Raw genomic sequence first — 19197 nt, 5'->3', positions numbered from 1 at the left:
TATCAGAAACATCCAAAGGCCTCGAAGCCCTGTCAGATCTAGCAGACAGATTGCATCACTTTTGTGCGGCTTACCACAGCTATAGTGTGCGACTTTCAAATATGTTTTAAGCGCTTCAACTGTCAGAATATCACGGCATGTATGACATTACAGTTATAGGATGATGAGCGGAGAATCTTCTGTCTTCACTGGGTAAAGCATTTGTAGCTTGTTCATTCTGAACTCAGCCTGGGTTCTAGGTTACTTCCTATGTTGTTTATTTCTTTGCCATTAAACACACCCATCTGTGGAAAAACCACATTAAAGATGACAGTTATGCGTTCTCAGTAATTGTGGAAAATATGTCAGATTGAAATGGTATAATCCCCACCTAATTTAACTTAAATTTAATTAAAACAAACAAAATAACTAATTTTACCTAAATTATAGCTAATTGTAAAGTAAATGTACACTGTGTATATGTGTGTAAAGGCCAATGAAAAAGCTTACATTACCTAAAGCCAGCCTCAGACTTCATGGATACTTGTCTCTCATTGGCTAATGTGAAAGTACAGATGTAATAATAGTCATAATCATCCCGATTTAAAATCCTAAAAATCAAACATGTTTGATAATATTGGTGCGGTCCCGATGTGTCTGCAAGATTGGCAGGTTTAAGATTTAGTTTGTAAACACCGAACATTACCAGATAAATTGGGCCGAACATCATAACCGACCAATGTCCTGGACAACATTTTTTCTCTGATTGTTGGGAAGGGTAAATCGGACTACAACTCCTGTAGTCTGAGCCTGGCTTAAGCAATTATTAGTTTAGCACCCATTAGCAGCAACTGGGTGCACATATTCCCTTGGCTCGCTAATGTATGTTCTCATATTAACACTCATGTTGTGTTAGGCCTGCATTAGTGCCATTAGTGATGAACAACATTAGCTGGGTTTCCATCCGAACATGAAGCGTATCTTTTCAAAGTTCGCAAAAAAAAAGGAAACACAAATGTGAATTAGGTGCGTTTCCATTAAGTTGTTTAAGCGGATGAAGAGTTGGGGTTAACGCATTACAAGTAACTTGAGTTACGTAATCAGATTACTTTTTTCCAAGTTACTAGTAAAGTAATGCATTACTTTTAAATTTACAACAAAATATCTGAATTTCTTTTTCAAATAAGTAAGGCAAGTTACTTTTCCCATATATTGACTGACAGCTCTCATGTCCCCATGTTGAGAGAAATCGTAAGTGCAATTCAACCATACTAATAAACAAAAATTACTTTAGATAAACATGACATTTGTGATCAGCCTGAAGCTTATTCGTTTCACTTTTGGTGTGAAAGGGCAAAAATATAACTTTTTCGTTGTTATTAAAAAACAAACAAGCAAGTCCAGCCCAGGTGAGAAAAAAGTAATGCAAAAGTAATGTAACACATTACCTTCATAAAAAGTAACTAAGTAACGCAATTAGTTACTTTTTTAGGGAGTAACGCGATACTGTAATGCATTACTTTTAAAAGTAACTTTCTCCAACACTGATGATGGTGGTATTGGTAACCAACAGTAAATAAAACACCGTCAGCGGAAACAGCCGATTAGTCACATCTGTTTAATGTTCGCTACGTCACAATTTATTCGGCAAATGCATTTCCATCTCCCATTATTCGCACATGACAAAAACCACCTCAAGCGAGCATAAAAACTTTTTTGTAAATTTACATCACTCGTTTCTGAAGCGATACTTCAAAATGTGCATAAAAACAGGGTAATGGAACATAGCATTGTGCAATCACACTCTAAAAATGTTTTGCAATTTTGGACAAGGACCATAAAGTATAATAGAGTATGTGAAGGGATTTTGTGCCCCATGACTCCTTGCAGACTGCATGTGATGAGTTTTAGCTTGTCTGTTTTTCTCTCGTTCTCTTCCTCATGCATCAGATTGAGATCTGCGGTGAGTTAATGTGTTAAAAGGCTGTGCTTTGGGCCAAATGGGGCGTGTGAGTGCTTTAATAGCACCACATAACGCTCATTAATTAATGAAATATTCTGTGGTTACCGTCTGAGACCCATTTTGACAGAGTGCTCGCAGTCTAGAGGCTAGGTGTCTGTTCCAATAGGTTTCAACTGAATGGATACAGAAGGTTTCACTACGAAAGATCCACTTAGGGGTCACTCGAAAACTTTGTTAGATTTTTTTTTTTTTTTTTTTTTTTGCGATGTCTTTGCAAACTAAAAGAGCAAAAGTTTTGTTTGTGTAATTCTCAGCAGTTTTGCACCTCATTGTTTCTAAATTGTTTGCCACACACAGCTGCGCTGAAAGAATGCATAAACAACAGATCAAGAAATCCCCAAGAATTTTACACGTCTTCAATGCAAGCAGTATTGCAAGTGATGTGTTGATTTGAGAATGTAAGTAGGGTAATCTTTTGTTCAGGTATGATATTAAATATTAAATTGCATCAGCCAAACAAGTCAGACACATAATAGCTCTGCTGACTATACAACTTTGGCTTTGTTGGTGTGTGTCTGCACTCTGAATGAAGCTCAGGTGCTGTCGAGATAATGATGTGATTTAAAAGCCTACCAGCCATTTAGTGAAGAAGCTAAACATAGCTCTAGAAGTCTGACACACACACGTTCTGCTACTGGAGAAAAAATAACAATAAATAGAAACATGACCTTATAAACCATGTAAGAGGTCTGGGATGTAGCTGACATTTAGCTGATTGTTGTTGTGAAAAGAAGCTCTCTGGACAGCAAAAAAAAACAGTGGGTCAACTGTGTATTGTTAAATCTATCTATCTATCTATCTATCTATCTATCTATCTATCTATCTATCTATCTATCTATCTATCTATCTATCTATCTATCTATCTATCTATCTGTCTGTCTGTCTGTCTGTCTGAGACATGGGAGTATTTGTTTTTAAAATATCATAAGATTTAATTTGATTTTGATTAGAAAAATTGTGTCTATTTAATATATATATATATATATATATATATATATATATATATATATATATATATATATATATATATATATATATATATATATATATATATATATATATATATATATATATATATATATATATATATATATATATATATACTTTTTTATAAACAACATAATTAGATTATATCAAAGTCAGTCGCCATCCTGAAGATTCTTCCATATTTTACCTGCTTGGAGTTAAACAATAATAATAAGGTAACACTTTACAATAAGGTTTTATTTGTTAATATTACACTGTAAAAAAGAATTGTTGGTTTAAGCTAAAATTTTGAGTTCATTGAAATAAAAATAAAAAAGTTAATACAACAAAGGAGATTGGTTTAATCAACAGAAACTCAAAATATTGTGTTATCTGAACCAAAGAAATTGACAAAAGAAAAAATGTTGTGATAATAAATAATTAAAATATGTTTTTTTTTTTTACAGTGTATTAACTACATTAGTTTAACTAATAATGAAAAACATTTCTAAAGCATTTATTAAACTTTGCTAATATAATTATTAAACATTTACAACACATTTGTAAAAATTCTAAAGTTTCATGTTAACATTATTTAATGGACCTGAGCTAACATGAACTAACAATGAACAGTTGTATTTATTTATTAAATATAATTTATAAAGATTAATAATACTGTAAGAAATGTATTGCTTATTGTTAGTTAATCTATTAACTAACTTTGGATAATGAGATCATATTGTAAAGTGTTACCAATAATAAAATAACCGTTATAACAACATTAATAATAATGTAAAAAAAAAAAAAAAATTTGAAGTAACTTTACTTATAGGCCTATTTTCTGTCAAAACAAAGACCGCTCAATGCAGCAACACCAAATTCAACTAAATATTGATAATGTGACATTTACAATATGGTTACGTATAAATAACATGCTATTTATTTAAAAAATATTGTTTTTATATAATGGTGTTGCTCCATAGACCCGTTGAGCGATAGGTAAGGAAAAACTTGGCCCCAAAACCTCTGAACATGTTTAGATTAATCCAAAATAATTTCTTGACACACAAACTTGTATTTTTAGCCTGTTTTGTCCTAGTAGTCTACTCAAGAATCAGTGTTGTCTATCTGTGGGAGTTCACTTAGGCTATGTGTGCTGTATTTACACACACTAGTTATTAGGCTGCTCTCAGAAGGCGACGTCAGTGACTGTGAATCAACAGCAGTTTGAGCGCCTGAGATGATTAACGCTGTTACCGAATCTCCACGGCTCTCCCGGTTCTCACGCGCAGTGCGCGTAGGCGCTAGATTCGGGTGGCAGTTGTCGCTGCTGGACTCTTGCCCTGAGGAAACCGAAGGGGGTGCCGCAAGGTCAGACGGCGAGACCTCCCGGGTTTGGCACTGGTGTCCGTCAGTCAGTCAGTCAGTCTGCCCGACCTAGGCGACGCGACTCGCTCATTGAGACAAAGCAAAATAACTACAGTTGAACTCTCTCAGATTTCAGGCGGGAGTATTTTTCCCGCCTGAAATATGAGCGTCTGTTCTTCAATGTTGTTATTCGCGAGTCGCCATCAGAGGTGAAGAGGTGTGATATGTGAGGCTAGGTTTATTTCAGAGTGGCATAAAATCTTACTTCACGTCACGTTTGCGGTCTAAAGAGGCCAAATGATTATGTCATCTGACATTTACAGAAGACTAACCCCATCGGCAAGCATTTTAACGTGCTTTTTTATAGTGACTTGTGACTTCTGCAGACTGCAGTTCACACGTAGGTCTTCTTTTTATAACCAGGTATATTTGGGAGAGAGAAAATGTATGAGAAAATAAAATGTCACTGTGACCGTCTGTCGGCGAGGTCGAGTTCATGGACTGTTTCAGTTCCGATTCTGTCCACCGGAGGGCGGCCTTGATCGCGTGTTTGCTGATATCGATCATCGTGTTTTCTATTATCATTTTATTAGCCAAGACTAAACGAATAACATCAAAATATTGATTCTGTTGTGGAGCTAAGTAAGTTTTCACATCGCTCTTGGTTATTTGACAAACAGTTAATATGTCTAACTTAAATATATCTGGCCTATGTAAAAAAAATGTCTTTCAGTAGTCACACTTAGTTATGTTTTAAACCCAGAGCTAGACTATTCGACTAAATTTAAACAGTAAAACAATTATTAAACACAAAACATTTGGACTTTTGACTTATTGAACCTTATAATAGGCTAATTACGGAGATAAACATACTGTTTGTGATGACTTTGTAACAGTCTCCTCAAGGACGTACTTCAAGGATTAGCTACATTTCTGATTACAGAGAGTCCAGGCAGGTGTCAGTTTTTAGGAGTCATTACGAGAGGAACAGGTAAATTGCACTGAACAGAACCGACGGCATCATTCCAGCAGTGAGGAGACACAGGAGTAAACGAAGCAGTTTCCATGGCAACAGCGGCTTTGGGGTCTTGACCTTTGTGACAAATTTAATCAGCATTTTCAGTTGGCCTTCTCATTACTTACCATCACCGCATACACATACACCACATCCTTTTTCTCTTACACTCTCTCGCTCTCTTTAGCACAGTGTCCATTATTATCCTGCAGGTTGTCAGCTTGATGCTTAATGTGTTTGGAACAGAAGAACATATATTTTAAATGACTGCATTGTGCCCATGCAGAGACTGGTTTTATGCAGTGTGAAATAACAAATTCACACTGTAAATTTTGTGACAAAATACATAGCCGTGATGAAAGCATTAGGTATTGCATGCTGAGGAAATCTGCACAGGCTGTCTCCTAGCAACAGACAGACGATGGTGCTGCACTATAAATAACTGTGTGTGTGTGTGTGTGTGTGTGTGTGTGTGTAATAGCTGACAGGGACAAGGTCCTGGGATTGGATTTTAGGACATACCAAGACACTACACTGACTCATCATTGTGGTTACAAGAATGAAATACTTCAGCATCACAGCAAACATTATCAGCAATTAGTGATGATCAGACAGGTGATCAAGCAGTATCCAGCTATTTTATCTTAGTTACCCAGTGTTCATGTAATTAGTGTCAGTTATGAATGATTGTGTGCAGCAGCTTGAGTTTAGTTTAAATGTTGGTGGAGACGCATTTTAATTGCTATTAAATTAAACATGATTATCCTAAATTCTTCATTGGGTAGTTCTGCAGTAGACCTGTTGGTGGCGCCCATGAGCCTGGCACAATCTAAGCCTGTGGACTTTAGCTTTGAGATTGTGCTCATGGGTGTAAAAGAGACTATACCTATCACCACCAGAAGAGGGGGAAGGACACTTTCCCTATAGCTATATAAAGCCTCTCTGTGTTGATTTGGGTGGACAGAGTCGATACCAATTACCTCTGCAGTTTCCCATCATGGTCTGTATTTCATCCTCTTATTTTAACACACACAAACACTTCCTCTCTCTCTTTCCATATGTGAAGCTCTCATTGCAATTAGCATCCAATCAGTCTGGTACAAAGTGGTGCTTCCTCTTTTGAAGCTGTGGTATAATGACTGAGCATCTCCTTCTTCTTTCTCCAGGACCGTCTGGCTGAAGACGCACTTAAAGAGGCACAGAATCATAATTATGTCCCTTGGGATTCAACTGCACTTCCTCCATGTTCCCCTTTATTGCATACTATGATGTTAACAGTTTTGTTTATAGCACATATAACACACATTGTGAATAAGTACTTTATATTGAACTAAAGGTACGTTTACACGACAACGATGTACTAAAAACAGAAACGTTTTTCCATTGCATTTTTCACATACAGAAGAAACCATTGTCAAAATGATCCCCGTTCACACAGAACCACGAAAATGACTAAAAATGCTGTATTATGCTGCCAGGCCAGTAGTTGCCCAGATAGCAAAGGTAGGTCTGTAAGATGTCTGCTAAAGATCTGGAAAACATCAACTGTGTAAAAACATCTGATAATGTCTTAGAAAAAGCAATTTTACATACATTCTAAATCTTAAACATCTTAAAGACATCTTCTAAATGTCTATATCTAATAGCAAACATCCTAGAGACGTATAGCAGATGAGCAAACACTCTAAAAAATACATCTTGCAGACATCAAATAGACAACTCCGAGATGTACCTGTGCTATAAGGGTGGCGATGTCACTTTTTATAGAAACACTACGAGCCTATAGACTCAACGAGTAAAACGCATGGCCATGACATCACCATTTTCACAAATTTGCGCTTTTGTAGTTTACACGAAGATAACTTGCACTATGAAATCCGATTTCAAGTTTGCATATTCAAGCCCCCAAAATGCTGTTGTCGTGTAAATGAACAACCAAAACGCATTAAAGGGTTAGTTCACAAGTTGAAGTTGGTAAAGTTGCTTCAAAAACTTCTAACTAACCCACTGATGTCACATGGACTACTTTGATGATGTTTTTATTACCTTTCTGGACATGGACAGTCTACCGTACATACATTTACAATGGAGGGACAAAAAGCTCTCAGACTAAATCTAAAATATCTTAAACTGTGTTCCGAAGATGAACGGAGGTCTTACGGGTTTGGAACGACATGAGGGTGAGTCATTAAAGGGATAGTTCACCCAAAAATGAAAATTTGATGTTTATCTGCTTACCCCCAGTGCATCCAAGATGTAGGTGACTTTTTTTCTTCAGTCGAATGCAAATTATGTTTTTTAACTCCAACCACTGCCGTCTGTCAGTCAAATAATAGCAGTAGATGGGAACTTCAACTATAACAGTAAATAAAACTTGCTTAGACAAATCAAAATTAAAACCTGCGGCTCGTGACTGCACATTGATGTCCTAAGACACGAAACGATCGGTTTGTGCGAGAAACCGAACATTATTTATATCATTTTTACCTCTAATACACCACTATGTCCAACTTCGTTCAGCTTCCTGTTAGTGAGGTCAAAAAACGTTCCCAATCACTGCTATTATTTGACTGACAGACGGCAGCGGTTGCAGTTAAAAATCATAATTTGCGTTCGACTGAAGAAAAAAAGTCATCTACATCTTGGATGCCCTGGGGGTAAGCAGATAAACATCAAATTTTCATTTTTGGGTGAACTATCCCTTTAATGACATAATTTTAATTTTTGGGTGAACTAACCCTTTAAGTTTTTAGTTGAAAATGGTGTCAAGTAAACAGCCCCTTAGAGACCATCTTACATTTAATCATGAATACTGTCAGTCCTTTTAGGGGCTGTTTACACTATACCATTTTCAACTAAAAACGGAAAACTTATGCGTTTTGGCCATTCATTTACATGATAATGGCGTTTTGGTGGCCTGAAAACATCTGAAAACTTTTGAAAACGTGTTTCAAAGTGGACGATACTGATATAATTTCCGTTTATTACATGTTTAGTCTATCCACCTTATTTTTCAATGCAGAAGTAAGGTGTTTTTGATAACTTTGTCATCTGTACAGTACAAAGAAAAAACGTTTCCGTTTTTAGTACATTGTATTAGATTAATGGTGGATATGTTTACTTTAGCTCAAGAGATTCTCACATCCTTTCATTCCTATATGCTAACTGATCTCTTCTGGTATCTGTATCCCCTCATCAGAGTCATAAGCCATCTTGGAGCCCTCATTCATTTGAGTGACCATAATAGCAGTGTAATATATAAAGGACAAAACAGAAATGACTAACAATCAAAAGTGAAAAGCTCCAGGTTGTAGTCATGAAAACTGTGGCTTTTAATGTAAACACTACATTCGATTGGTTTTCCAGCACGAACATCCCACATGAAAGAACAACCATTCACTAAAGAAGAGGGAGAAAAAGCAGCACAAAAGCATTCACTTGGAGAGGAAAAAGAAAGGATTTAAAAAAAGAAGGGAAGGAGAATCAAAATCAACAGTGGTGTAGGTAATTGTACAGTTTTTTTTTTTTCTTTTTTCATTGAATTTCAAACTGAGAAGGCAGAGAGGGAGGAGAGATACATCTTTCCAAATCTACGTGTGATAGGTGAGAGCTGTGCTTTTCTATGCAGACCTGGAAGGTGTTTGAGTACAATTCTCAAAAAACCAAGAGAAAGCGCATGAATCTGTACAGCCGTGCCCAGTCCCGCCCTCTCCAGCACCGGGGGCGGGGCTGTGCCACCAAAAAGTGGTTCGTTCAAAAAAATTCAAATAAATAAAAAAAATCAATACATATACTGTAATTCAGGCTAAGTAAAGACATTGCAATGCAGGGCGAACAGGCAAAAAGAATCGGTACAGTTCATCAACATCAACATGGGTAAGTCAGTAAGAACGGTTCAAGAGTGGATCATAGGAACCCTTGCAAAATTCTTTTTTTTTTTAAAAAAAGGGGGAGAGAGGGAAAAAAAAGTTCTGTAGCTACAAAGCACAAGAAATATACCTTTAATAATATTACACAATAATCATTGATATTGGTATTGTTATCATCATCATCGTTGTCGTCGTCATCGTTTGTTGTTATTATTGTCATCCTTTTTTTTTTTTTTTTTCTCAATTATTTCTACTTGTAAAGATTCTAGAATTGGAGGATCTACAGCTTTCTACAAAGACTGACAGCCCAACGACCTTCGTCCACAAGCCTCCACGTCATTTCTCTGAGCCCCACATCTACCCGCCCTCCCCCTTACCACCCCTTAACCCCGCCCACATGATGCCCTTTCTTTTTGCTGCGTCTGTCTTTTCTGTTTTCTTTTTTCCTCTTTTTTTGTTCTTTTTATTTTATGTTTTATTCTTTATTTTCGCACCATTAGCTATGTGAAGCAGTTAGCTGTTTCTTTATACAAAGGCTGAGGGGGTCATGCTATCAGTGACGGGGACTCCATTACCCAGCCAACTAAAACAGGCCAACTAAAAACAGGAAAGAGAAGGAATGGAAGAGGGAAGGGTGACGATGGACGAGAGGTAGAAGAATGGACAAGGTGTAGTAAGTACAAAGGAAGTGTGTGGGACAGATGATCAATAAATAAATTAATAAATTAATCAACAACAATACAAAAGTAAAAGTTCCTTACAAGACAAATGTTAATAAGTTCTCATAACAGTGACCTAGTGTTTCTAGTACTATTCCCAGACACGTCATTCTCAGAAGGTTGGCACTGATATGATACTTGCAATCATCGGACTGGTATGACAGGCCCAGGGGTCACGCGCCAAGCCGCCCCGGGACCTTCCCCAGCGAGCTGACCTACGGAAGTGACGGGGATGGGTAGACGAAACGCAAGAGAAGCCTGGTGGGTGCGATCCTGGGTGTTTCCATTCTCTACGATATCGAACGGTACTACAGTGATTACAAATCGGGAGCGGGGACACGCTACAACTGACCTGAACCATAGTGCTCGAGACTAGCATAACTGTGGATTTAGCTATCGTCACATTATCGTCAAAGTAAATTCATATAGCCAGGCAAACATGTACATCCCCCCCTGACTGATATCCGTGTAATAAATATACATACAATGACATAAAACATAAAAAAATAGTAAAAGAAAGACATTTATCAAAAAAGAAAATGAGGGTTGTTTAGTTCAAACGATAAAGACACAGTGGAAAACGGGGGAGAAGGAAACGTACGACAGCAAAGAAAAACAAAAACACAAAAAAAGGTCCCAACTTTGTTCTAAAACCATAAAGGCTGGGTTTCTATAAGAAATCAGTTCTGTTGGCAGCTCTTTGAAAGACAAACTAAAAACATTTCATATATATATAATATATTTATATATTTGTATATGCCTATTTTAAAATTATCATTATCATTATTTACCAACTTGCATTTTCAATAATAATCATTTCCAAAGAAGTGGCTCGAGAGGGAGGGGGCGAGCCTCAGTACAAGCCGCAGCCTCGCAGGTTGTTGGCGATGATGATGTCGGTCACGGCATCGAACACCACCTGGATGTTTCCTGTATCCGTGGCACAGGTCATGTGACAGTAGATCTCCTTATTAGGCGAGCGGTTCTTGCTTTCGAATTGTGCTTGGATGTAAGCAGCTGCATCGTCGTAGGTGTTTGGACCTATGGAGGGAGAAAGAGCCATGAATATGAACATATGAGAGGAAGATGTTCTGATGATATGCCGAAATTAAAAATGAACGATCTTCAAATCGGCTTTGTGCTCAAAACACTGCCCTGCAGACTCGAGTTTAGCTCCACCTTGCCTCCACACACCTGCCTGGAAGTTTATGGTATGCTTAGTAAGACCTTGATTAGCTGGTTCAGGTGTGTTTAATTGGGGTTGGTGCTAAAATCTGCAGGACAGTGTCCCACCAGGAGCAGGATTTGACACCCCTGCTCCAGACGCTCATTAACCCAATATTTAGAATGACCTCAGTGACTTCTGACATTCACAAATGCCTCTTCTCTTCTGTTCTCTTACACATAATAGCAAAGCATTCTTTAACTTGGCTCCTTATGAAGCAAGTGTCTCATGTAAATGCTGCTGAATCTATGTATAAGACCTTTTGGACCAAAAATTATTTGGACAATTTAACCCTTAAATGCATACGTCGGGTCTTTAGTGACCCGGGACGTCATTCACTACATTCCTCCTCATTCATTTTTTAAAGTTAGACATCAACATTCTTGGTATTCCTCAATCAATTCATTATAAAGAATATAACAAGAAAAAAATAATAAAATTATTAAAGAATGCCTAATTTGTATTCATTTTTTGTAAAAATTGTATAGGGTCGCTAACGACCCGAGGTGTGTATGAGTGTACATATATTTTTTCTGCACAACAATAATTAAATATTAGATGACGGAATAAGCGGAATTCACCTTTATTCCACAAGGTGGCAATGTCTGATACACAAAGCTGAAATGACGACTCATTCAGACAGAAAACGAAAGAATAAGAAAAACGTGAAATGGCTGTAACTGTTACTGGATAGATCTGGTGAAGCTGTTAGCTATCGAAATGTTGATTTTGAAGATGTTGAAAATTATAGTTTTGAGAATACATTTGAGATCACGAATGTGCTCCTATTCGTGACCTCAAACATAAAACTAGCCCATTATTTGCTGAATTTACTGGGAAATGAGCTCTGACGAGGACAGTAGGGATGGCATAAAACATCTGCTCAAACGGAGCCCTTTCAAGCTCCAAAAGGTGACAAAATATGCTTTATTTTATTCTTCTGTAATTGTTACTTTAATATCAGAGGAGTTTTATATTATCTCGACAGGTAGAGATCCATCAGTGTTAGATATAGATCCGGGTCGATAAAGACCCAAATATGTAAGAATGATTGGCGAAACAGTCATGCATTTAAGGGTTAAGCCACACTTGAAGGATTAGTTCACTTCAGAATTAAAATTTCCTGATAATTTACTCACCTCCATGTCATCCAAGATGTTTATGTCTTTCTTTCTTCAGTCAGTCCAAAAGAAATTAAAGTTTTTGATATCCAAATACTGGACTTCACTGGAGTACAATGGGTTGAAGGTCCAAAGTGCAATTTAAATGCAGCTTCAAAGGGCTCAACACAATCCCAGCCGAGGAATAAGGGTCTTGTCTAGTAAAACGATCAGTCATTTTCTAAAAACATTAAAATTTATGTATTATTTACCACAAATGCTCATCTTACGTTGGAAAGGTCACGCATGACATAGGCGAAAACAAGTTTTTACAAAGCGAACGTGCAAAGTCAAATGACTTTTACAAAAAAAAAAAGGGAAAACGATGTTGGACAATTTTGAAGTTGGAGGAGAATATGAGATGGAGTTTTTCGCCCTACCGCTGTACTTCCGCCTACATCACGTGTGACCTTTCCAATGTGATTACATAATGTGTTGCGCATCGCAGAGCTAGTGCAAGACGAGCATTTGTGGTTAAAAAGTATATAAATTTGTATCTTTTTTAAGAAATGACAGATTGTTTCACTAGACAAGACCCTTATTCCTCGGCTGGGATCATGTAGAGTCATTTGAAGCTGCATTGAAACTGCACTTTGGACCTTCAACTTATTGTTAACTGTTGAAGTCCACTATATGGAGAAAAATCCTAGAATGTTTTCCTCAAAAACCTTAATTTCTTTTCAACTGAAGAAAGAAAGACATAAACATCTTGGATGACATGAGGGTGAGTAAATTATCAGGAAATTTGAATTCTGAAGTTAACTAATCCTTTAAAATGTCTGAATTTTTATTGCATTAGAAAGAAAATATCAAACCAAGCAACATCTACAGGACATACAAGTAATACTAGACAATGCTTTTCTCTAGTAAAGTAATAATAGATGGACCTTATCATATTATGGACATGATCCACTAATGTTTGCCAACCACAAAGTGTCCAAATACTTTTGTCTTCATTTTTAACAATATATAAAAGATGTTGAGATATTGTTAATATTTTGTAAAGTGTTCCGTTTCAAAAGTATGCTTTAAAAAAAGACTTGGTTTGATATTTGCAAATAATGCAAATACATTTTCATTGCGACTTCACAGTTGCTTTTCACAAAGAAAGCAACACTCGGGGTGGAACGGGTCCAACGGAGGCAGTGAATTGTATTCTGTCTGAAGAGAATTTGACAGACCTGCAGACATCCCTCCGAGTCTAACTTTTACCCATGACTGCACATGCAAGATTCAGCTACAGCTCTCCGCAGCGCTGCTCCATACTTTGCCTCCCATGTTATAGTGACTTCAAAATGTAGGATGGCCTGAGTCTAGTGTTAAACCTGACCAATCAGAAACACCAAAACATCATAGGGCATTCTTACCTGTGTATTCAGGGAAACAGATACTCAGGGGAGATTTCTTGATCTTTTCAGCGAACAGGTCTTTCTTGTTGAGGAAGAGAATGATGGAAGTGTCAATGAAGAATTTGTTGTTACAGATGGAATCGAACAGCATAAGAGACTCGTGCATGCGATTCTGCAAGAGGAAAAGAAACCAGAATGGAGGATAGACAGAGAAAAAGAGGCAGACAGAAAAAAGTTTAGTGCAGGAATACAAACAGCAAGAGAGTCAAGAACTAGCTGAAGCCCACAAGAAGCAAAACATCAACTGATAACAAAGAGACATCGTCTTAAGAGTCAACGTATTGTTTGAAACTCTGCATTAGCCACATCATGTGATCACAGATGAGTACAGATTATGAAGTTTTGCTAACAGTGACTATCTCCAATAGTGATGATTCACCACATATATCCTTGATTATGCAGAGAAAATAAGCAGCACTCAAAATCTGTTTATTTGCAGGAGATGCAGGACTCAAAAATGAGCGCCACACACCGGATTTCATGACTACTTTATTCATTCATGTCATATAAATAGACAGCCATTGTTCAATAAATAATCACAGCAGTGAGACACACATACAAACAATAATTACAGCAATCTGAAAACAACAAACAAACAAAAAGTGATGGATGGTAGGATTACAGTAAGATGTTTGATGGGAGATTATGGCTCCCGTCTGCTGGGTCCTGCTGTATTTAATCAGAAACAAATATGAATTAAATACCACTATGCACTATTTCATTCATAAGTACCATTTTAAGTCAATTTTGCGTACCGTTTGAACTTATTACATTTGCCAGTCTGATTCTGGATATATCACTCATAGCTATTTGTACTATGGCTAAAGGCCAGGGAACAAATTGGCCTTTGTCCCTCAGCAACGAACAGACTCAATTACCCTTGAGTTTCTTTACCTTGGCCACTGACCTAATTACCCATGTGTCTGAGCTGACAATTGATGTACATTAGCCAATCTGGGATTAAAGTCAAAGGTCTTTACTAAGAAGTGTTTTCCCTTTAGGCCCTTTTTTGGTGTCAAGAATGAAAGTCACAATATGCACTGACCAATAATATGTAAACTGACCAATAAAGGACCTGAACAGTGGCTGAAAAGTGCTTAGTACTGACACTGGCCTTAATAGTACACATAACTGCTTAGAGTTAGCACAATTCAGCATGTTTTGCATCACATCAATGAATCCCTCATATAAGATCTAATTAAATCAGATGCACAATTGGTTACTGTTTTGGCTTTTCTGTATGAAAGGAATCACTATCCTTTTGGCTGTCTGAAGTAAATGATTGGATTCAGTCACATTTCTTATAGATTAACAGTAGGTAATAACTGACTGATGTTTAAAGGTCACACAATATGATGTTTTCTGAAGTCAGGGTGCAAATTATTAAGCTCGAACCCCCTAAAGGCAGTCAAAGCAAAAGGCTGAGGGAGTTTAGGTATTAAAAAAAAAAAACAGTATTGGACTCAAACATTATTGGCACTACAGGTGCCAAATTTCAATTTAGGTTACACTTTATTTCGATGGTCAACTTTAGTCATTCTACTAACTATAAGTAACTTGCAAATACATGTCAACTAACTTTCATTAACGTATTAGTAGACTGTCTAATACTCTGCACCGCAGCACTGCTGAGGCAAATACTACCCAAGTATTTTGAAGGTTGAGCATGCAAGCTCATTGGCTACTGATACAGCAGGAACCAATCAGCTGTGCCCTATAGATAACGCAGGTTGAGTTAAAGGACCTATTAGCCTGCGCCATCTAGAGTTTCATGACAGAACTTATAGTTGTTGCAAAGTTACTTACAGTTATTAGAATGTCTAAAGTGGACCATCAAAATAAAGTGTAAACCCAATTTGTAATACAAAAGAAAAATCTTTACGTTTACATTTAATAACTCAGACATTTGAAAAAAAAATCCATTTTAAGTTGTCATCCTCCCTGAAAGTTGCTGTATTATTCACACACACTGACTAAAGTGATCGTTTAGAGAGATGAATATTAAAAGTGCTGTACACATACATCCATAGCAGCAAACATCCAAAGCATATATGGCACTGTGAATTATTGTCAATTACAGATTTGTATTTTCACATACACAGAGACTCAAAGCAGGCCTAATTGTCAAGGCCTCAGTTCAATGCAATGCATGTGTCTGCCTATTCTAGAGCAAGCAACAGCTCATCAGTCTCTTTAGCTCTGGTCCATTCAGTTCCTGTTAGTCATATTCCTGCAGTGACTAATAGCACAGCTTGTTGCTCTTGTTAGAACTGTCTTGCCCCTTGATATGACTAGCCTTACTGCGTACTGTGAGCAGTTAATCAAGCAAGATAGAATAAAGCAGACTGAATTACACAAAACAGCAATGTGCGGTGAGACAGCTCAGTGATTCGATCACTTCAGTCATACTGATATAAGGCATACTTCTCCAGTTGTTGCAGGTGTGTGTGATTCTGCTGTTATTTGTATGTGTGTGTATACCGTTCAAAAGTTTGTGGTCAGTATGATTTTTTATGAAAGGAATTAATACTATTATTCAGCAAGAATGCATTAAATTGATGCATAAAAGTGACAGTAAAGAATTTTACATTGTTACACAAAAGTTTTAAATAACTGCTGTTCTTTTGTACTTTCTATTCATCAAAGTAACCTGAAAAAAAAGTAGTATTACAGTAGAATTTTTTTTTTTTTTCCAAACTGCTAATATTTCACAATATTGCTGCTTTTACTTTTGATCAAATAAATGCAGCAGTGGTAGGCATAAGAGACTTCCATCAAGCATTTTTTTTTTTAAATATATATATATATATATATATATATATATATATATATGTTAAAAGGCACATCTAAATGTGACATTTAATATAATTTAAGCTTATTAATGTTAAAAATTATGGCTTTCAATTATACTGTAATGTTGAATGGCTATCATTACTTATTTCATCTCCAGAAATTAAGAATAAAAAAAAAAATCTATTTAATAGCAACATCAGTAGCAGTACTGGTATCAGTGATACTGGCCTTCATTCATGGCACTCAGTAAAAAGATGTCAATAAACAAATATACAATCTTTATGATCATTCTACATTAATTTGGAGATTCAATGTGAAAATATGTATTATAATATAAAAATATTTTACAAATATTACAGTTAGTTGCTATTAATTGTGATTAATTACAGAAAAATGTGACATTAGTTAATTTTTTAATTGATTCACAGCACTATATGTTAGTATATAAATGCAATAATGGCCAAAAGTGATGTCCAGAGGGGATTGGTTTGGGGGTTTGTTTTTTATGACCCTACAAGTTCAATAAAACCATCAAAATGTGAAGAAAAATTTTTATATTTTTAAATATTTCAAATATAAGGGAAGAATAAAACACTAAACTTGGTTAAGGTATTCATTTGACAAAAACAACTTCAGCTACAGGCTACTATGCGAAAAAAAAAAAAAAAAAGCTACCAGGAAAAAGCATACTGACCAAATAATTTTAATCATTTTTATTCTCGGTTTTTATTGTTATTTTTTATTGTGCATCTGTTGTGATTATTTTATGATTATCTTAATTCCCTTTTATGTAAAACACTTTGAGTTACCATGGGGTATGAAATGTGCTATATAAATAAACTTGCCTTGCCTACAACATAGTCAGTTTTGTTGGTTCTCTCTTGACTTTGAATGTGTTCATAATTTCTTTGTATGACAGCCTGCCAAAAAATTATGTCCACACAATTTGGCATGTTTCATTGTGAAATCTACACAGTATGCTTACAAAATCTATAACAAATTTTTGTTGAATACGTTGAATAAAGATTGAAGATGTCAATTTCCCTAGGCCGGACTACACTTTCGACTATTACTGTATATATACTATTTATAGTGTGTTATTTAATTTCAGTCTGATGAATATGATATTGTGATATGTAGTTATAAATCAGCTTTATCTGTTCTCAACACCATACAAAAGGCTAATAAAAAGACATACAGTGTATTTTGTAAATATCCTGGGAGTCTGGTTTAAAAGGTCCAAAATCCAATTTTGAAAAGTAGCACGTCCTGTTGTTTTTTTTTTTGTTGTTTTTTTTTTGGATGCTAAGGGGCTAACATTTTTGTGGTTTGGCTCAGGGCATCGGACATTTGCACTCTCTTCTAAATGCCAAGTAAATGTCAAGCCTAGTGTTTCATCAACACTCTGAGATGCCAACTCAGAACACATGTAATATGAGCCAGCTTGTGAATATTCGTGGAATTCATATCCAAAATGCATTAATCTGAAAAGTGTGTGTATAGAAACTCATTATAGTGCCACCTTCATAATCACTAACATAATTTATAATATTGCCTTATAACCTCATTGAATCTGGTATCATTAAGCATACCCTGCAATAAGGACGAGAGGACAGGTCTGAATTTACAAGCTCATTTACAATAGGATAAAAGTAGCAAGTAGTGGAAGTTTGGCACCAATTTTCCTCAAAATATCTCCTGACCTCTCTCTTACACACCAGGAAGGTGTCAGGAAGGACATTCAAAGCACATTCCTGTATTTGTAACAATTTCCCTGACTGAATAGCTGAGTTCAGAACTTCAGTTAAAATTTAGCACATAAATTAAAGAACAACTCTGTGACAACTATTAAGTCAGTTCTCACCTTATAAAAGGACATCAAAAGGACACCAATGGAGACAATTAAAAGTATAAAACAAAGACAAAATGTCACATATCCGACAGTAGTCGTCACTGTATGGTGGGGCTGTAAAAGAGCTGGGCATCACTGTGAGTTAGTAAAGACCACAGAAGCGCAGGTTGTTAGCGATGATGACATCAGTGACAGCGTCGAAGACAAACTGAATGTTGTCTGTGTCTGTGGCACAGGTGATGTGCGAGTAGATCTCCTTGTCAACCGACTTGTTCTTACTCTCGTACTGGGACTGAATGTAGTTCACTGCTTCCGTGAACGTGTCCAAACCTGCAGCACAGGATGAGTCAGGTAAGGATGGGAAAGCAGCAGATGAATAAGGCAAGGAGTGAATAAAAGAAAACAGTGGGAGATACAGAAATGGTGATAAAAAAAATAAAAAATAAGCCAATGTTTTAAATAAAGGACCATTTAGAAAGACAGCAAAGGAGAATTGTGGTATTTATAAATTGGACACTGAACACTTATTATTTGTGCCTATTATATTTTACAAAGTAATAAAATCATTACTTTAATACTTTTTAATATCATGACCAGGGTGCGATTTCCCCCCCTGTGGTCTATGTATCCCTGCCTCTGCTGAATTATTTTTATCCCCGGGGGGGATAAAAAAACATCCCTCCTGGGTGATGCTACTCCACAAACCACCAACAGAGCAACTCAAATACCAAAAATACCTCAGCGGCAGGCGCAGGTCAAACGAGCGCGGAAAAGGTAACGTTAGGTGATGACGAGAGAGCTTAAGTTGAACAACAGTGA

General features: G+C 36.4%; 1 protein-coding gene across 2 annotated transcripts in view; it reads right to left on the bottom strand.

The window, feature by feature from the left end:
• Positions 1–9336: 9336 nt before the first annotated feature.
• Positions 9337–19197, bottom strand: part of gnao1a (guanine nucleotide binding protein (G protein), alpha activating activity polypeptide O, a) — a 105780-nt gene continuing 95919 nt past the window's right edge. Inside the window, exons 7-8 of one of the 2 annotated variants that reach the window (XM_067390419.1) lie at positions 13692–13845; positions 9337–10980 (exon numbers count right to left, since the gene is read on the bottom strand). In XM_067390419.1, coding sequence (XP_067246520.1) covers positions 10793–10980; positions 13692–13845 — 342 coding nt within the window. In that variant the 3' untranslated portion in view covers positions 9337–10792. Of the gene's footprint in view, positions 10981–13691; positions 13846–13879; positions 18709–19197 lie in introns of those variants that run through there. The other variant, XM_067390418.1, reaches the window with a different exon arrangement.

This window comes from Chanodichthys erythropterus, chromosome 7 (genome assembly GCF_024489055.1).
Source record: "Chanodichthys erythropterus isolate Z2021 chromosome 7, ASM2448905v1, whole genome shotgun sequence".
Taxonomy (NCBI): domain Eukaryota; kingdom Metazoa; phylum Chordata; class Actinopteri; order Cypriniformes; family Xenocyprididae; genus Chanodichthys; species Chanodichthys erythropterus.
The sequence above is the reverse complement of the archived record's forward strand: the minus strand, read 5'-3'. Positions and strand labels throughout refer to the sequence as shown.